Below are 15,901 nucleotides of genomic sequence, written 5' to 3' on the forward strand. Positions count from 1 at the left end.
CTGTAAAGTGCTTCATTTTGAGCCCCTATTAAACTTTGTTGAAGGGCTCTTGGCCATTTAGGGCCTTCAGCTGTGACTTGTTTCCTTATCTCACATTTAGGGCCATTTTTGCATATTGGTTTAGCCCTATTTGTGTTCATTGTTTGGTCTTGCTTAAAACTGTAAATATGCTTGTTTTGGGACTGCCTTGAATCTTCCTACATTCTTCATGATCAAATAATGCATGCTTTGTATAGCTATAGGTCATTGCGTATGCCTAATTTTGCATTTCGGGTACCATTTCATGCATCGGGTGCCATGTTTCCATGATTCGGGGCTGTTTTGCATCACCTTTTGCTACTGAAATTTGCATGTTAGTATGTCATATCGCATGCCTTGTCTTGTCTTGTTAGAGTGGCATTTGGTGCCTTAGGGTCGGTCCTCGGTTTGCGTGCACGTGTGCACGCATCTCCAGTGTCTTATTTTCATCTAATGGCCTCTTATGTGAGCGTGGCTGAGGTCCACTCATGTTGGTGTAAGTCCATTTTGCATTGTGTATGCCATTTCATTTCATAGCATTGCGTATGTTAGGTTGTATGTTAACGCATTGTGTATGTCATGTTACCTCGTACATCGTGTATGCCATCTCATAGCATTGTGCATGCTAGGTTGTATATTAGTTGCATTCATGCATGTCATGCATATTGCATTGTGCTTGGGATAGGCGTTAGCCCGAGCACGGGAAACGAGAGACGTTTCGTACTCCGAGTGACGGAACGTGTCTCAATTTCCAGTCACCGACACTCTGGATTACCCATGAGGGAGTCTAGGCCTTGTTGTGTCCATATGTGCATTCATTTCATATTGAGTTGTGCAATTCGACCCCTCGGCCATCATGCATCGAGATGCGTGATTGGTGGCACGAGGATCGAGACATGCATACATATGTGAAAATACATTGCTATGCCCCTTTCCTGCTCTCTGTTGCAGCAAATCAAGAATTAGCAACCTTTCGGAGCTTGGCGTGTTTTCCAAGAATAATTGCAAAACAGAGGCTAATTGGGGCATCCCAGTGGATTTCCGCGCAAGGCAGCCCAAACATACATCATTCATCAGAGTCGAGGCAGTCCCTGGCTTGCATGCCAGTTTATAACTTTCTTAGATTAATTTGTAAATTAATTAGGATTTTTGTATTTATTCGGGACTGTATTATTTATTCATTTGAGACTGTATATTATTTATTCGGACCCTCCGAGCGAGGGCAATGTTGTAATAAGTGTGCGTGTGCGTGATGTATGTCTTCTAACCCCACATCTTTCTCCCTTTTATTTACCCGCTTATGATGGTTAGATTAGGGCATGTTTCAATTAGCATACAGTATGACAGCATGTTTGCATTCATTCATCTGTATTGCATGCACCGGGCTCGGCGCATCATACTAACTGCATTGTATTTTCAATTCCAAGTTGAATACATGTTAGTTGTAGCATTTCATATGCCATGTTTAGAATAGTCGAGCCTGCTATAGTTGCATTTTTGCATGTGTTGCATTAGGCATTTCTGTATAATTAGGGTCATGCATGGATTTCTAATGAGCTTCTGTTTTGACTTGGAGTACTCGGTAAGTTTTACGCTTTAGCATCTTTGCATGTGTGTGAGTGACTGCCATGATAGCATGCTTACCATGAGGCTAATTGCTTATGTGATATAACTGCCTGAATGCCTGTGGGTGAAGGTTGGGTTATTTGGATTGGAACAATTCATCAAATGTGTGTTTTAAAGCCCACTAGATAGTGGCAAAATCATGTTTTTCTAAGCCCACCCGAGGGTGGCAAATCCACGTCTTAGCCTACTTGCGAGTAGCATCATCAAATCATTTTCAAACAAACAAACATGAAATGTTTTGTTCCAATTCAGGCGACCCAATCTATACTTGTATGCGCATCACATTGTAAATCTAGGCTAATAACCGGAATAAGAACTCATAATGTTTTCAAAAATAGATATCATGGTTAGTAGATGCCGATCTTTGATCGGGCGAGCGGGGGTTCTCACGAAGTGACCTTCCCCAATCGTACCCAAGTTCCCGAGCCGAGGCAACTTTGGTGATGACGGACACGTGGCCTTAGGCAAACGAGTCAGGGTTTCCTAAATTTCCCCAAAATAAAATATTTAGGTGGCGACTCTGTATCTGGCAAAGCAGTCCATGCTTGGCACTTCTTTTAAAAAAAAATATGTTTTCTCAAAATGATTTGCCGGATTTGGACTCTTTGGTTCAGACGTAGAACCGTGACAATTTTAGAGTCCTGAACTGTAGTGAGCCCAATATCGAACGGAACGGGGGGGGGGACTCGTTCCTCGCCGGGGCGTTCGGGGACGTCTATATGTACCTTAGACTCATGGGGGTGCCTCTCTTTTATAGTTACCTCAATCCTAATCCCAATAGAAGCCTGACTTCTATAGATTCCTGTTCAGTACTTACTTTTGACTCTTTAAGAGATAAAGATAAACTCCCTAAGAGTTTTATCCTTATCCTGGCTAAGTCTCCTCTTTATTCTAGGACTCTTGTCCCTTATCCGCTTATCTCGGATTCCGATATCTTTGGAGGTAACCTCGGCCTTGCCGAGATAACCTCGGCGCCATGTCCAGAACACGTGGCACCTCGGCTGACACATCGGCGTCACCTTAGCTACGCGTTGGTACTTAGAAAATATATCCCCACAAGTATGATTCATATATATAACCCTTTCACATGGGATGTGACCTTTTAAATGTGTAAGTCCTGCCTTATGTGAAATAATTTTGTTCAATTATGTTATTAGATTCTAGTGACATTTGGCATTTATTTTTAATTTTTTTTTTTTTTTTGGAGGGGGGTTGTGTTTAATGAATTTTTATTAAAAATTTAAAAAAGAAAAAAATTGTGTAAAAGTAAGTTAAATAAAAAATGATAAACTTATCGAGAAAAGCATGTTGAGTTTAAGGCCACGTTTGTTTGGCGGATTAGGTTAGATGGGATTGTTAGTGAATGGATTGTTAATGTGAGGATTGTTAGTGAGGGGATTAAGTAAAAGTGTGTTTGTTATGATGATAGTGTAGGAGATAATTAGTGATGGGATTGTTAAATTATTTTTATATAAAATAAATAAATAAATTATTTCTATATTAAATAAAATTAAAACAAATATTAAAGTAAACAAGCGCACTTAGTAAAAAAAAATGAAATTAAAAAAATAATTTTTTTATATAAAATAGACTCAATCCCCTCACTATTTTCCTAATCCCACCCAAAATCTAGCCAAGCTAATCCCCCTATGTGAGGGTATTCATAGTCCCATAGGACTGCTAGTCCTCTCTTATTTTTGTCAACCAAACATGGACTATGTAGGGCCCATGGGATTGGTAGTCCAATCCCCCCACCTATGGAGCCAAACAAACATAGCCTAAGAGAATATTTTTGTCATTCTTTGTTAATTTATTATATAATATGATACACAATCAACATAACCTTTTCAATCTTAAATTCTTAAAATTCTCACAAATTCATGACTTACAAGCAAAGTCTAAAGATCTCAAAACATACACATAATTGATATTGTCAATTCCAAACTCCACAACTCAATCCAACCATATGAATCCTTAGACCATCTCCAACGCTTCACCAAACCTTGCATCAGATTTGAAATTTAGTGAAAAAGTCACTTTTTGCGACTCCAATAATTTCATCAAATTGGTATCAAAACGAGAATTCACCAAATTTTTCATCAAAGTGAGAACAGGGGGAAGATTTCACCAATTTACTGTGCGTAACCGTTAGGGGAGAACAACCGGATAACTAGCCGGTTGACCGGCCGGTTAACCAACCGGTCGACCGGTTCCCTTGTAAATAGATTGGTTCAAACAGGTCAAAAGGTTCAAAGAGGTTAAAAAAAAAAATTATACTAACCGGTCAACCGGCCGGTCGACCCTTGCTTTGATAACAACCATTTGAGCAGTTTGTATTAGATTGAAAAAATAATTTTTTTTTACTCAAATTTAATATAAAATTTGGTGAACCGCTAGAGATACTCTTAATGTTGTGAAAATGTGTATCAGCAAAAGTAGCCATGAGAGGAGTTGCTATGTGTTAAGCGGGATGGAGGATGTTGTCTTGTGTGTTAAGCACAATAGTAACTGCTATATAGTGTCATTTCAGTTAAACAAAATTATTGATTTCTCACAAACAACTCTTGTGGTTTAAGATTTGAATGCTTGCATTCAAATAAATATTCTTTGCCCTTTTATATATTTTTTATTAAATTTTATTTTTTATATCTTTAATTAAAAATAAAAAATCAATATTTATGTGAATGTGACCATCCAATTGTTTAACCAAATGAACTGTTTTTAAAATATCAATTTCAATTTTTAAAAAAATTAATTTTTTGTTTTCTCGTATTTTTTTATTTTTAGTAAATTTTTTTTAGATGTACATAAAAAATAAAAAAATTTAATAAATACACAAGAATAAGAAAATGTATTGAATTTTTATTTTTTTAATTTTTGATATTTAGTGATTTTTTTACAGATTTGTTTCACAAATATTATACTTTTTAATTGTATTTATATTAAGTGTATCTAAAAAAAAAATTTTAAAAAAATTTATTAAAATACTAAAAAAATTCACCAAAAATAAAAAAAATAATTAATTTAAAAAAAATTAAAACCAAACAAAATAAATGCTATTGTTTAAATGAAACGGCACTGTATAGCCATAAAGTCGCACAAATTTTTTCGTTTAGATACCCAACACTTCTAAAATAAGATTCTCTACTATCCATTCTTATAAGCCAAAATAAAAAAAAAAAACTTACCGATCCATTTAAATTATCAGATTTCTACTTAAATAAATCCATTTAAATTATCAGATTTCTACTTAAATAAAAAATTCAAACTTTAATCAATGAAGAGAGTAGCAAACTCCCAATGGCCCTTGTGGCAAGTCGCACAGGACTTGCTGCTGTGTTTCACGGAAGCATCCCAATCCCAATTATTCCCAAGTCAAGTAGCTGAGTGATTTTTCATGGCCTATACATGTCATCATTTTATTCGACGGGCCCACTTTGGATCAATTTAGGAATTGTTTATTCAAACTTTGTTTGGACCCCTATTTGCCACTGTCACTTTTGGCATTTCAAAAAAAATTTAAGTTGCGTTTGATAGAGTTTTGTAAATATGATTTAAGAGTATGAATTGTATTTTAAATTTGTAAATTTTAAAATTATAATTTGAGTGTAAAAAATTTATTTGGTGAAAGAGTTTGAATTAAGTTGGAAATTTTTGACGTGACATATGATATTTGATACAAAAACTTACAATTCATAACCAAACATACAACTTAAAATTCTATTAAAGCATATAAAAAAATTTAAAAATTTCAGAATATATTTTATTCGAATATATAAAAATTAACATATGTCAAAAAAAAATTAATAATAAAATTCTCCTGTTCCGGTCAACCGGCCGGACGACCAGTAGGACGTCCGGTGGGATGATCGATTCGATCAAATTTCAAAAAAAAAAAATTTCGAAAATCGTGCTTTACAGAATTTTCTGTAGAGTTTTGTGTTTGTTGTGGAAAACTAATTATAAAACTCTATCCAAACATGATGTTACAATGTGTGGGTAGAATTAGGATTTGAAAATCCTTCTAAACTGAGCCTTAATATCTCGAATTGAAATGTCTCCAATGATTTGAATTTATATTCGGTCGATTGATCGGACGATCAGTTGAACGATTATTAAAATAATCAAGTGAAACACTTGTCTATTGTAATTGTTACTTTATTGATCGTGACTATCAATTTTTTTATCAAATGACCGACCGAATAACTGATCAAATAATTGACAAAATAAAATTTAAGTCATTTGAAACAACTTCAAATTTAAAGTAGGCAACATGGCTCTTCATTTTTTCCCTTCTCTTTTTTTCACACGTAGGTCATACTTGTAGGGATGGCAATGGGGTCAATGGGGTGGATATTAATTTTCCATTCCAATTCCCCTATAATAAAATTTCTCCATTCCCCATTCCTCATGGGTACCACCCTGCCCATTTCCTAATAGGTTTGGATTTTCTCCAACCTACTTTAATCCCCATTTTTATTTTTTATATTTAATGTTAACCACCACTTTTTTTTTTTTTCAAGGTTCACAACAAAAACTAAATATACCTTCAATCTTTTTTCTTTCTTTTTTAATATATTTAATGTTAACAACTTTTTTGTTTTTGTTTTTTTTTTTTTTAAGGTTCACAACAAAAGTTAAATATACCTTCAATCTTTTTTCTTTCTTTTTTAATATATTTAATGTTAACGACTTTTTTTTTTTTTTTTTTAAGGTTCACAACAAAAGCTAAATATACATTCAATCTTTTTTCTTTCTTTTTTAATATATTTAATGTTAACAACTTATTTTTTTTATTTTTTTTAAGGTTCACAACAAAAGCTAAATATACATTCAATCTTATTTTATTTTATTTGGTTCAACAACAAAATCAAATACACATTAATTAATTAATTAATTAAAAACTTTGTTTATAATAATTAAATATATAATTTTGAGACAATCAAATAAGTTTTAGTAATTAAAAAAAAATGTGAAAAAACATGGAAGATTAAAAAAAAAAATTTCAACCATCTCTCTCTCACTCTCACTCTCACTCTCACTCTCTCCTCTACATGTTATAAGAACCTATACAATGTTATAAGAGCCTGTTTGAAGAAATAAAATGTGAAATAACCTGTTTGAAGAAAGTGTTATAAGACCCATATTAAATTGCATCAGGGCATAAACAATGAATTGTTTGTTGATCTCTTAGCCACAAACATTTTAGACATTAAACTATCTTTCTCTTAGCAAATTTGAACCATTCATTTTAATTTATCTAAAATCTAATTATACCTTTTAACAAATCTGAACCACTCATTTTAAGATATCTATGCCTTACCACACCCAATCCATCATCCATCTTCTTCCTTTAGTCCCCCACGAATTTTGTTGTTTGTTACTTTTAAAAAATAAAAAATATTTTTTCAATTAAATTTTTACTAATTTCACAACACCATCACCATTATTCTCACCTTCATTATCACACTACTATCACCACAGCCATTACCATCATCACTGCGGCCATCACCCCACCACTATGTCACAATCTTTACTTTCACCTTCGTTCCATCACCACCACCACCAAATATAAAAAAATATATTTTTAATTTTTTTTATAAAAAATATTTTCTATCTAAATAAATGATGCATAACATTGGGAAATAAGCTGATTTCAGTTAAATCTGTTCATAACTAAAAAAAACTCTTTTATTTTAAAAAAAAATTATTTAGTAAGATTTTGTATTCCTTTTTTATTTTTCAGCAAATAAATCTTTGTACCCATCCTTTCTAACCAATCATGACTCATGCTTGTTTCGATTCTCTACAATTTCCTTATTTTCAAATACATTCATATATATATATATATATGTTGTATAAATTGTGTGATAACATAAAACAAATAGATTCATACTCGTTAATTGAAATTTCAGAACAAGCAAACAATTTTGAAAATTACAATACATAACAAAATAAAATAACATAGAAAAACAAACCGAAACCTACACTAGACAGTGTCCTTAATTTTTTTAAATAAATTTAAAAAATTCTAGATATGCATAAAATTTGACAAGAATAATGTGACAATATTAATTAATGTGTATTTGATTTTACTGTTGAGCCAAATAAAATAAAATAAAATAAGATTGAATGTATATTTAACTTTGGTTGTGAATCTTAAAAAAAAAATGGTTGTGAACCTTAAAAAATAAAAAATAAAAATAAAAAAGATTGAATGTATATTTAGCTTTGGTTGTGAATCTTAAAAATTAAAAAAAAAAATAGTTGTGAACCTTAAAAATAAAAAATAATAAAAAAAAAAAGATTGAAAATATATTTAGCTTTGGTTGTCGATCTTAAAAAAAAAATGGTTGTGAACCTGAATAAATAAATAAATAAATAAATAAATAAAAGAAAAAAGATTGAATGTATATTTTGTTTTGGTTGTGAATCTTAAAAAAAAAAAAAAAAAACATATGGGGAAATTAATGGGTACCCATCCCAACCCATCCCTTGTGAATATTTAAAGAATATCTCTTACCCTACCCAATGAATAAGAAAAAAAAGAAAAAAATTTATGTATTTAAATTGAATCTTCATAAATACCATAAGGTAAGTTATCCATTGTCATTCCTACGTGGTTGACGTAAGAATGGTAAATAATATTAAATAGATAATTTTTTAATTAATTAACAAATACTGTCCAGCACTTTGGAAAGAGAGCCGTACACATTTTGTGCACCTAAAATGAAGGAGAATACCAAACAAACAGACAGGACCTACTTTAAAGCATTCACAATAACAAAAAAATTAACTTTATTATTAACTCATAATGTCGTCATTTAACTAACACCACCCTACACGTGTCACTCTCTCCCCCCTCTCTCCTCCTTCATTCCATTTCCATGTCGCCATTCCCCTGTCACTCTCTCCTCTGATTCTCACTTACTCCATCTCTCTCTGTGTATATATATATATATATATATGAGCAAATTGCACTGACAGCCCTTCGATGTTTGGTTCAATTACACTTTATGTTCTCATGTTTTAAAAGTTACATTTTCGTTTTGAGGGTTAATAATTTTATTTTACAAACTCTCTATAAAAAAAAAAAGAGGCAATAACTCTTTATAGAAAAATAAAAAAAATAAATTATTTTAAAAAATAAATAAAAGAAATAAAGTAAAATAAAAAAAAAGAAGAGAAAATACATAAATTTAGGCCAAGTTTGGTATACTTCAAATAATTTATTTTTTTATCTTTTTTCCATCATATCACTTCTTTACCTTTTTACACATCTTTTTATAAAAAGATAAAAAATATACTTATTTAGGTCATCCCAAACAACTCCTTAATATCTTTATTCTATCTAAATAATAACAAAGATAAAAAATTAGTGTAATTTCTCAGATGTAAAACAGTAATATCTATTAAACTCAAATAGCAGGGTGGAAGTGTAATTTATCCAATATAAATATTATATATATGTGATAGCCTTCACAGCCAAGCCACCATTAAACCCACACTCACTCTCTCTCTCTCTCTCTCTCTCTATATATATATATATATGTGTGTGTGTGTTTGTGATAGCCTTGACATATAGACTACATTAAGAGGGTACCCATTTTGTTCCTCTGTTTCCATTACCTACATTCTCCTCTCTCTCTCTCTCTCTCTCTAGACATGAACAGGGTACCCATTTTGTTCCTCTGTTTCCTTCTCATTCTCCCCGTTTCAGTCCTGGGAGATTGCACATGCGAGTCCGAAACCGGAGGTGAAAACAAATCAGAGGCATTGAAATACAAGCTCGCCGCGATCGCCTCAATCCTGACCGCGAGCGCAATCGGAGTCTCTCTCCCGATCCTCGGCAAAGCCTTCGTGGAAAACGACGTGTTCTTCGTAATCAAAGCCTTCGCCGCCGGAGTAATCCTGGCCACAGGATTCATCCACGTGTTGCCCGACGCATTCTCCGATCTGACTAGCCCCTGCCTCGCCGGAACTCCGTTCGGCGGGGATTTTCCGGTGACCGGACTGGTGGCGATGTTGGCGGCGATAGGGACGATGATGGTGGATGCTTTTGCGACGAGCTATTATACGAGAACGCATTTTGTGAAAGCGAGGCCTGTGAATGGGGATGAAGAGAGTCATCATGGTGGTGAGCATGAAGGGCATGTTCATGTTCATACACATGCGACCCATGGGCATGCCCATGGCTCGGGTTTGGGGTTGCAGGACGAGGTTGATTCGGGTTCTTCGGAGCTTCTCAGGCATCGGATTATATCCCAGGTATGGTGGGTTTGTGAGAGTCTTGGGGTTCTATGTTTTTTTTTTTTCCTTGATTTACTCCTCGTTTGGTAAATATTTTGAGACTAAAAAAAATACAGAAAAACAAAATAAATTATGTAAGTCAATAAGACAAAGGTTTATTTTAAGAAGCGTTAAAAGTCACTTTTTCTCTTTTTAACTCACTTTCCTTCTTACATAAAAAAAAGTCAAAGTATTTGTAACCATGTTTTAAAAATATATCAAAATGTCACATTCAAAAGAAAGAATTTCAAAAAAAAAAAAAAAAATGTGAAATTATATGAAATATTCACATTCCACTTACTGTTTTTCTTTCACTTTTCATGTCTTTTTTCTAAATTTCTCAATTAAACACGTCGTAACGCGTTATTTTAGTGCTAAAAACGAGTTGTTGAGCTTCAAATTGCTTTCAAATTATACTTGTTTACCTAACCAGTCAATTAGGAACAATGATTTAATGAGTTGACCACGAGTTGGCCTAGAGTGGTTACTTTACTTTTTATGTTAAACATATTTTTTTGTATTTGTATATTTAGTTATGTTTATTTATTTTAGTATTTATTTAGTATTTGTATTAGTTTTAATTATTTTAGTTTAAAGTCAATGAAATTATTTAATCCGTGTATCAATATGTACTGTTCTATCCGCTAACTGCAGCTTAAATTTTATTATAATTCGCTTTTAAAATTATTCCGCTCCGCTATAGGTAATACATATATATTTTTTAACTTATAATAAAATATTAAAATAAAAATGAGTTAGAGATATTTAAAATGTGAAATTTATTACAAATTAGTAGTAATATAAATAAAAAATATTATGTAAAACTAGTTTGTGTTATATATATATATGAAAAATATTATATAAATTAATGTTATATATTATGTAAATGCTTGATAATTTGTTAAAATGTTCTTCAATTTGTCAATTCGCCCAAAAACCATTCAAATCGTAATTTACCAATCCTTCAATCCAACAATCAATTTATAATTTTACTCTCAAATCGTCCGAACTACGTCGCGCACACCCCTTCGCCCCTCTTTGGTTTGAAATTTTTAAAAACAATTTTTTTGGATTTTCAATTTGCATATTTATATTTTTTAGTGATTTTAAAAAAAAAATTAATTAAATTTTTTTATTTTTTATATTTATTTAATCTTGATATACTTGTAATAAAAAAAAATCATCAAATACAAAGACAAACAAAAAAAAATTCCAATTCAAACTCATATTCAAATATTAAAAAAATTTACTAAAAATAATTGCATCAGAAGTGCAACTACGCAATATTTAGTGCAAGTCAAAGTGTGACATGTAACCCCGCTCACTTACTTCGATTTATACCTTTATAAAGGTATGCAATTACAAGTTATTCCTACTTAAATGTGATTTTCTCAAAATAAAAAAATAAAAAAATTTAAGAATAAAAATCTTATTTGAGATTTTGCTATAATATTTTTATGAAAATTGTAAAATTTTCTGTTATATGTAGCTACATTTTTAAATACACCATCATAAGACTCTTTATTCTATTTCTAGTTTTTTAAAAAAATTGTTTCAATATCCATTATCTCAATGAATAGCAACCAAAAAAATTCAAATTAATAGGCCAAATATCTAAAAAAATGATAAATTATTGAATAGTGCATCAACAAATTTGTTGAGGTAGTCTATAGTAACTACAAATAATAACCAACTATGAAATTAGTTTGTTAGCGGTTCAATGTATATTTTAATTCTTGGAAAATGATTTTGATCTCTCTCAAAGTTATTTTAACATTTTAATATTTGGATTACTCAAATGAAATGATTGTTGCCTTTACCTAGGTGTTGGAGTTGGGGATTGTGGTTCATTCTGTGATAATTGGCATATCTTTGGGTGCCTCTCAAACTCCAAAGACAATAAAGCCTCTTGTTGCAGCTTTGACTTTCCATCAATTCTTTGAAGGCATGGGTCTTGGAGGTTGCATTTCTCAGGTAAAATTACTTGTTTCATTTCCTTTTATTCAAATATTGGAAGTTTAGCTTTTTATTCAAATATTGTAAGTTTAGCTTACCCTAATATTGGGGATCAAGAACAAACACAAAAAAATATCTAAGGAAAATAGTATGTGATTCAGAATCAGATTCATTTTTAAGTATGAATTAGATATTATTTTTTCTATGTTTTTATATATATATATATTTTTTTTTTTGAGTTTTTTGTTGTAGCATTATTGTTTTGTTTATTATCATTAATTTGTTGGTCAACATTTTCTTCATGGATAAATTACACTATCCTCCATTGAGATTTGAGAAAATACATCAATCATCACAATATTGATAACTATATAGTAAGTTCTATTAAAGTTTTATTTCATATAATATGTATTTTTTTTATTAGCAATTTGTTAGTCGTATGGGAAAAAAAAAATAACATCACTATCACTATCACTTTTATACTAAAATATATATTTTATTCTTATGTTTACAAACTATCTTTATTTTTGTAATTATTTTAACCTTACTGCAAAAAAAATATCAATATAATTATATCACACTTGTAAAATTTGTTATATCTTTTCTAAATGTCAAGATGGTGAATGTAATTTATATCTTCAATGCGTTTACATACATGATGCACTAGTTGATTTAGCACAAAAAAAAAAGAGTAATGCTAGAGATACAAAAAATTTTACCAAATGAATGACCAAACCTCTCACATAGGAGAAGTTTGGTCATTCATTTAGTAAAAAATTTGGAATCTATAACATTTTCTCAAAAAAAAAAATCCAATACTTGTGCACTAGAGTAGCCATATAATGGGCCCCACTTACTTTGTTAGTCAATTCAATATTTTTTCTTCATTGTGCTACATGCATGCATAGTTGATGATCTAACACACAAAAGACACGTTACTTTTGGAGTAGCGTATAGGAGTGGGCCATTATTTTCAATGTGTTACATACATACATACATACATGCATAATTCATCGCGTCACTTTTTCTATTTACACAGAGTTAATTACAACATACAATCCTTTTACATTAGTACACAACTCATAAAAAGATAAAACATGACTTATATAAAAGAATTATGTATTTAATTTTCTGATCGATTCGTATTATTAAAACTTTATAACACAAAAGTATGTAATACTTCCATAGTAGAGTACCCCATATGAGGGGCACAATAAATTTAAAAATACAGATATATTTTATAAAATGAGACACACATATTTAAAAATAAATCGTCCCGTCATGTGGGGTTATTTACCTTTTTATCTCACGTCTATCGCCCTGGAGAGCGGCCTCCACCCACTTACAAGGCAGGAACAAACAAAATAGGTAAAGTAAAAATAGGTCTACATGTCCTACATGTGGGGTTATTTCCCTTTTTATCTCACGTCTATGGCCCTAGAGAGCAGCCCCCACGCACTTAGAAGGCACAAACAAAATACAAAAAAGATGTCTAGTTGGTGATTCATGCCACAAAGTCATCAACAAAGGGCGTGGTGGTGGTGGTAAATGTCAAAAATAAGGATGTCCCTTTGTGTAGTTGTGTCATACTATTATAGAAATAATGTGTCACTTAGGGGTCTTTTGGAAAGTAAAAAAAAAAAAAAATCAATTTTTTATTTTTTATTCATTTTGAGTCACATCACTTCTCACATTTTTAACTTATAAAAAGACAAAATAAATTTAAGAAGTCAAAAAAATTAATTTTTTACTAACTAAGTGGTGTTTTGGAAAGTTGATAAAAAGTTAACTTTTTGAGTTTTGTGACTTTCTTAATGACTTTTTTAGACAAAAAATTGGGTTATTTTGGATAAAAAAAATTGACTTTTTTTATTAAAAAAATTAAAAAACCAAAAAATTGACTTTTTTTTTTTGACAACTTTTCAAAAGACCCCGTATGCATTCCTCTCCACTATAGCCATTTCGTCCTTGCCACTGCATTACAAATGTTCACATGCAATAAGTTGTTTTTTTTGTATCTAGCAGCTTTGATGGGACTCTCGAAACACTTAATGATTTTTTATTGTTTTTTTAACCTTTGGCATTGCCTAATTGAAAATTTTATTGAATTACATCAAAAACTCAATCAACTATTAATAAATATTTTAGGACCTTTGTTATTTATAAATTTATATATTTTCACCTTTTCAAACTTAAAAACTCTCCGAGTATATCTTTTTTTGGATGGGATGAAAGTGATATATGCACTCTTTTTTATTAAAAAAAAAATACATTTTAAGTCTTAGTGCAATCATGTCATCGTATATAAATTTTATATATTTTTTTCACTTGCATAATAATATTATTATTTTTTGGTAATAACAACACTGCATTGGAGGCAATGAGATTTCACTTACTTCAAATGGAATAGAATCACTAGGATCAAATTACCATTGAATCAAACAGCTCAGAGCATCAATTCATCTTCAATTATTCATCTAAATATTTAAATGCATCAATAAATACTATTTACTGATATTAATATTTGAAATTTTTAAAGCGGTGGCGCTACATGCACCGATATTAAAGCGAAGCGGTGGTGCTACATGTATTAATTGGTATATCAATATATATTATGACATTATTACTTCAACACTATAACTTCACCCACTATACAAACTAAAAATATCCAAAACTTTTAAAATTATAATACATTATTCGTTGGTATACTAATTTATGCATATAGCATTATTCTATTGAGAGATATCACCCATATTTTAGGAAATAACTATTCCAATCCCACATGACTCGTTTTCCATGAAAAAAAGAAAAAAAAAAAAAACCACAAATAAATCAATGTTGGTATTGTTGTTTTGCAGGCCAAATTCAAGGCTCGAGCAACGACGGTTATGGCGATTTTTTTCTCCCTAACCACACCAGTTGGAATAGCCATCGGCTTTGGTATCTCAAACATATACGACGAAAATAGCCCAAGTTCTCTCATTGTCGAAGGCATATTCAACTCCGCCTCTGCTGGAATCCTAATTTACATGGCGCTCGTCGACCTTCTTGCCGCTGATTTCATGAACCCTAGAATGCAAAGCAACCTAAAACTGCAACTTAGTTCCAATCTCTCACTTCTTATAGGGGCTGGGTTCATGTCCATCTTGGCAAAGTGGGCTTAAAAAAAGTGCTTGTGTACATAAATTTTATGATTTTGTTTTACATGTTTTGCATAAATTTGGTAGCAAAGTTGTTCATTTTTGTCTACTTTTTCTATAAAATAGGAATGTTTTATTTCCTCTGATTTTGTTTTCATCACATTTTTATAATAGTTGAGCATAATTTGAATTGTTGATATGGAAAAAATTAACCAAAGTTCGCCATCTCACAAATTATTATTGTGGACCGGATTTTAAAAAAAATGTCAATGCACAAGAGTGCATGATATATCAATAAATCAATTTTATTTTTTAATGGTAACTTTATTAAATTTAGGCCAAGATCAGGCTACTTTGTTAGTAGTGGTTTATGCTTGTTCTTGTTTTTATTTTAATTTTTGCCCCTCTTTTTGTTCATGTGGGTTAGTAGTTGTTTTCATCTATCTATGAAGATTTCTACAAATTGACTATGGTATATGTAAGGGCACTGAATGAGTCAAAAGAAACATAAATATTTTCCTAATTAATTATAAATTTCATGTTTAGATATAAAAGTGGATTTTCAATCTACTTGTCTTTTTGAACTATATATCTGTCACATGAGAGCTTATTGTGTCTCATAGAGGAGGAAGGATACAAAATGGGAGGATTGAGGGAAACTCAAATTAGAGTTAAAATTTCAAAATATACTGAAGTTATGGTCGTTACACCATATATTCCATGTTTAGTGATTCTATTAATCTAGACACATTCTAAACGTTGAATAAGATAAATAACCTAAGATATTGTTAATCCCTTCGCTATTAGTTTCAAGATCGAGATAATGTATAGTTTATTAAAATGAATCTATTATAGAATGATCATTCTTACGT

General features: G+C 31.1%; 1 protein-coding gene across 1 annotated transcript; it reads left to right on the forward strand.

Annotated features, from left to right (window-relative positions):
- Window positions 1-8,626: 8,626 nt before the first annotated feature.
- LOC114287948 (zinc transporter 4) lies at window positions 8,627-15,351 on the forward strand. The gene is made up of 3 exons (XM_028231410.2): window positions 8,627-9,912; window positions 11,758-11,907; window positions 14,748-15,351. The coding sequence occupies exons 1-3, from the start codon at window positions 9,310-9,312 to the stop codon at window positions 15,051-15,053; spliced, it is 1,059 nt and encodes a 352-aa protein (XP_028087211.2). The 5' UTR covers window positions 8,627-9,309; the 3' UTR covers window positions 15,054-15,351.
- The last annotated feature ends 550 nt before the right edge of the window (window positions 15,352-15,901 follow it).

This window comes from Camellia sinensis, chromosome 9 (assembly GCF_055761805.1).
Source record: "Camellia sinensis isolate YWXY chromosome 9, ASM5576180v1, whole genome shotgun sequence".
In the NCBI taxonomy this organism is placed as follows: Eukaryota; Viridiplantae; Streptophyta; class Magnoliopsida; order Ericales; family Theaceae; genus Camellia; species Camellia sinensis.

Bases quoted from the DNA above. Each gene is read 5' to 3' on its own strand.
- LOC114287948 (XM_028231410.2), top strand. From the start codon at position 9,310: ATGAACAGGGTACCCATTTTGTTCCTCTGTTTCCTTCTCATTCTCCCC. The intron at 9,913-11,757 runs GTATGGTGGGTT...GCCTTTACCTAG, and splicing joins GGCATCGGATTATATCCCAG to GTGTTGGAGTTGGGGATTGT. The intron at 11,908-14,747 runs GTAAAATTACTT...GTTGTTTTGCAG, and splicing joins TTGGAGGTTGCATTTCTCAG to GCCAAATTCAAGGCTCGAGC.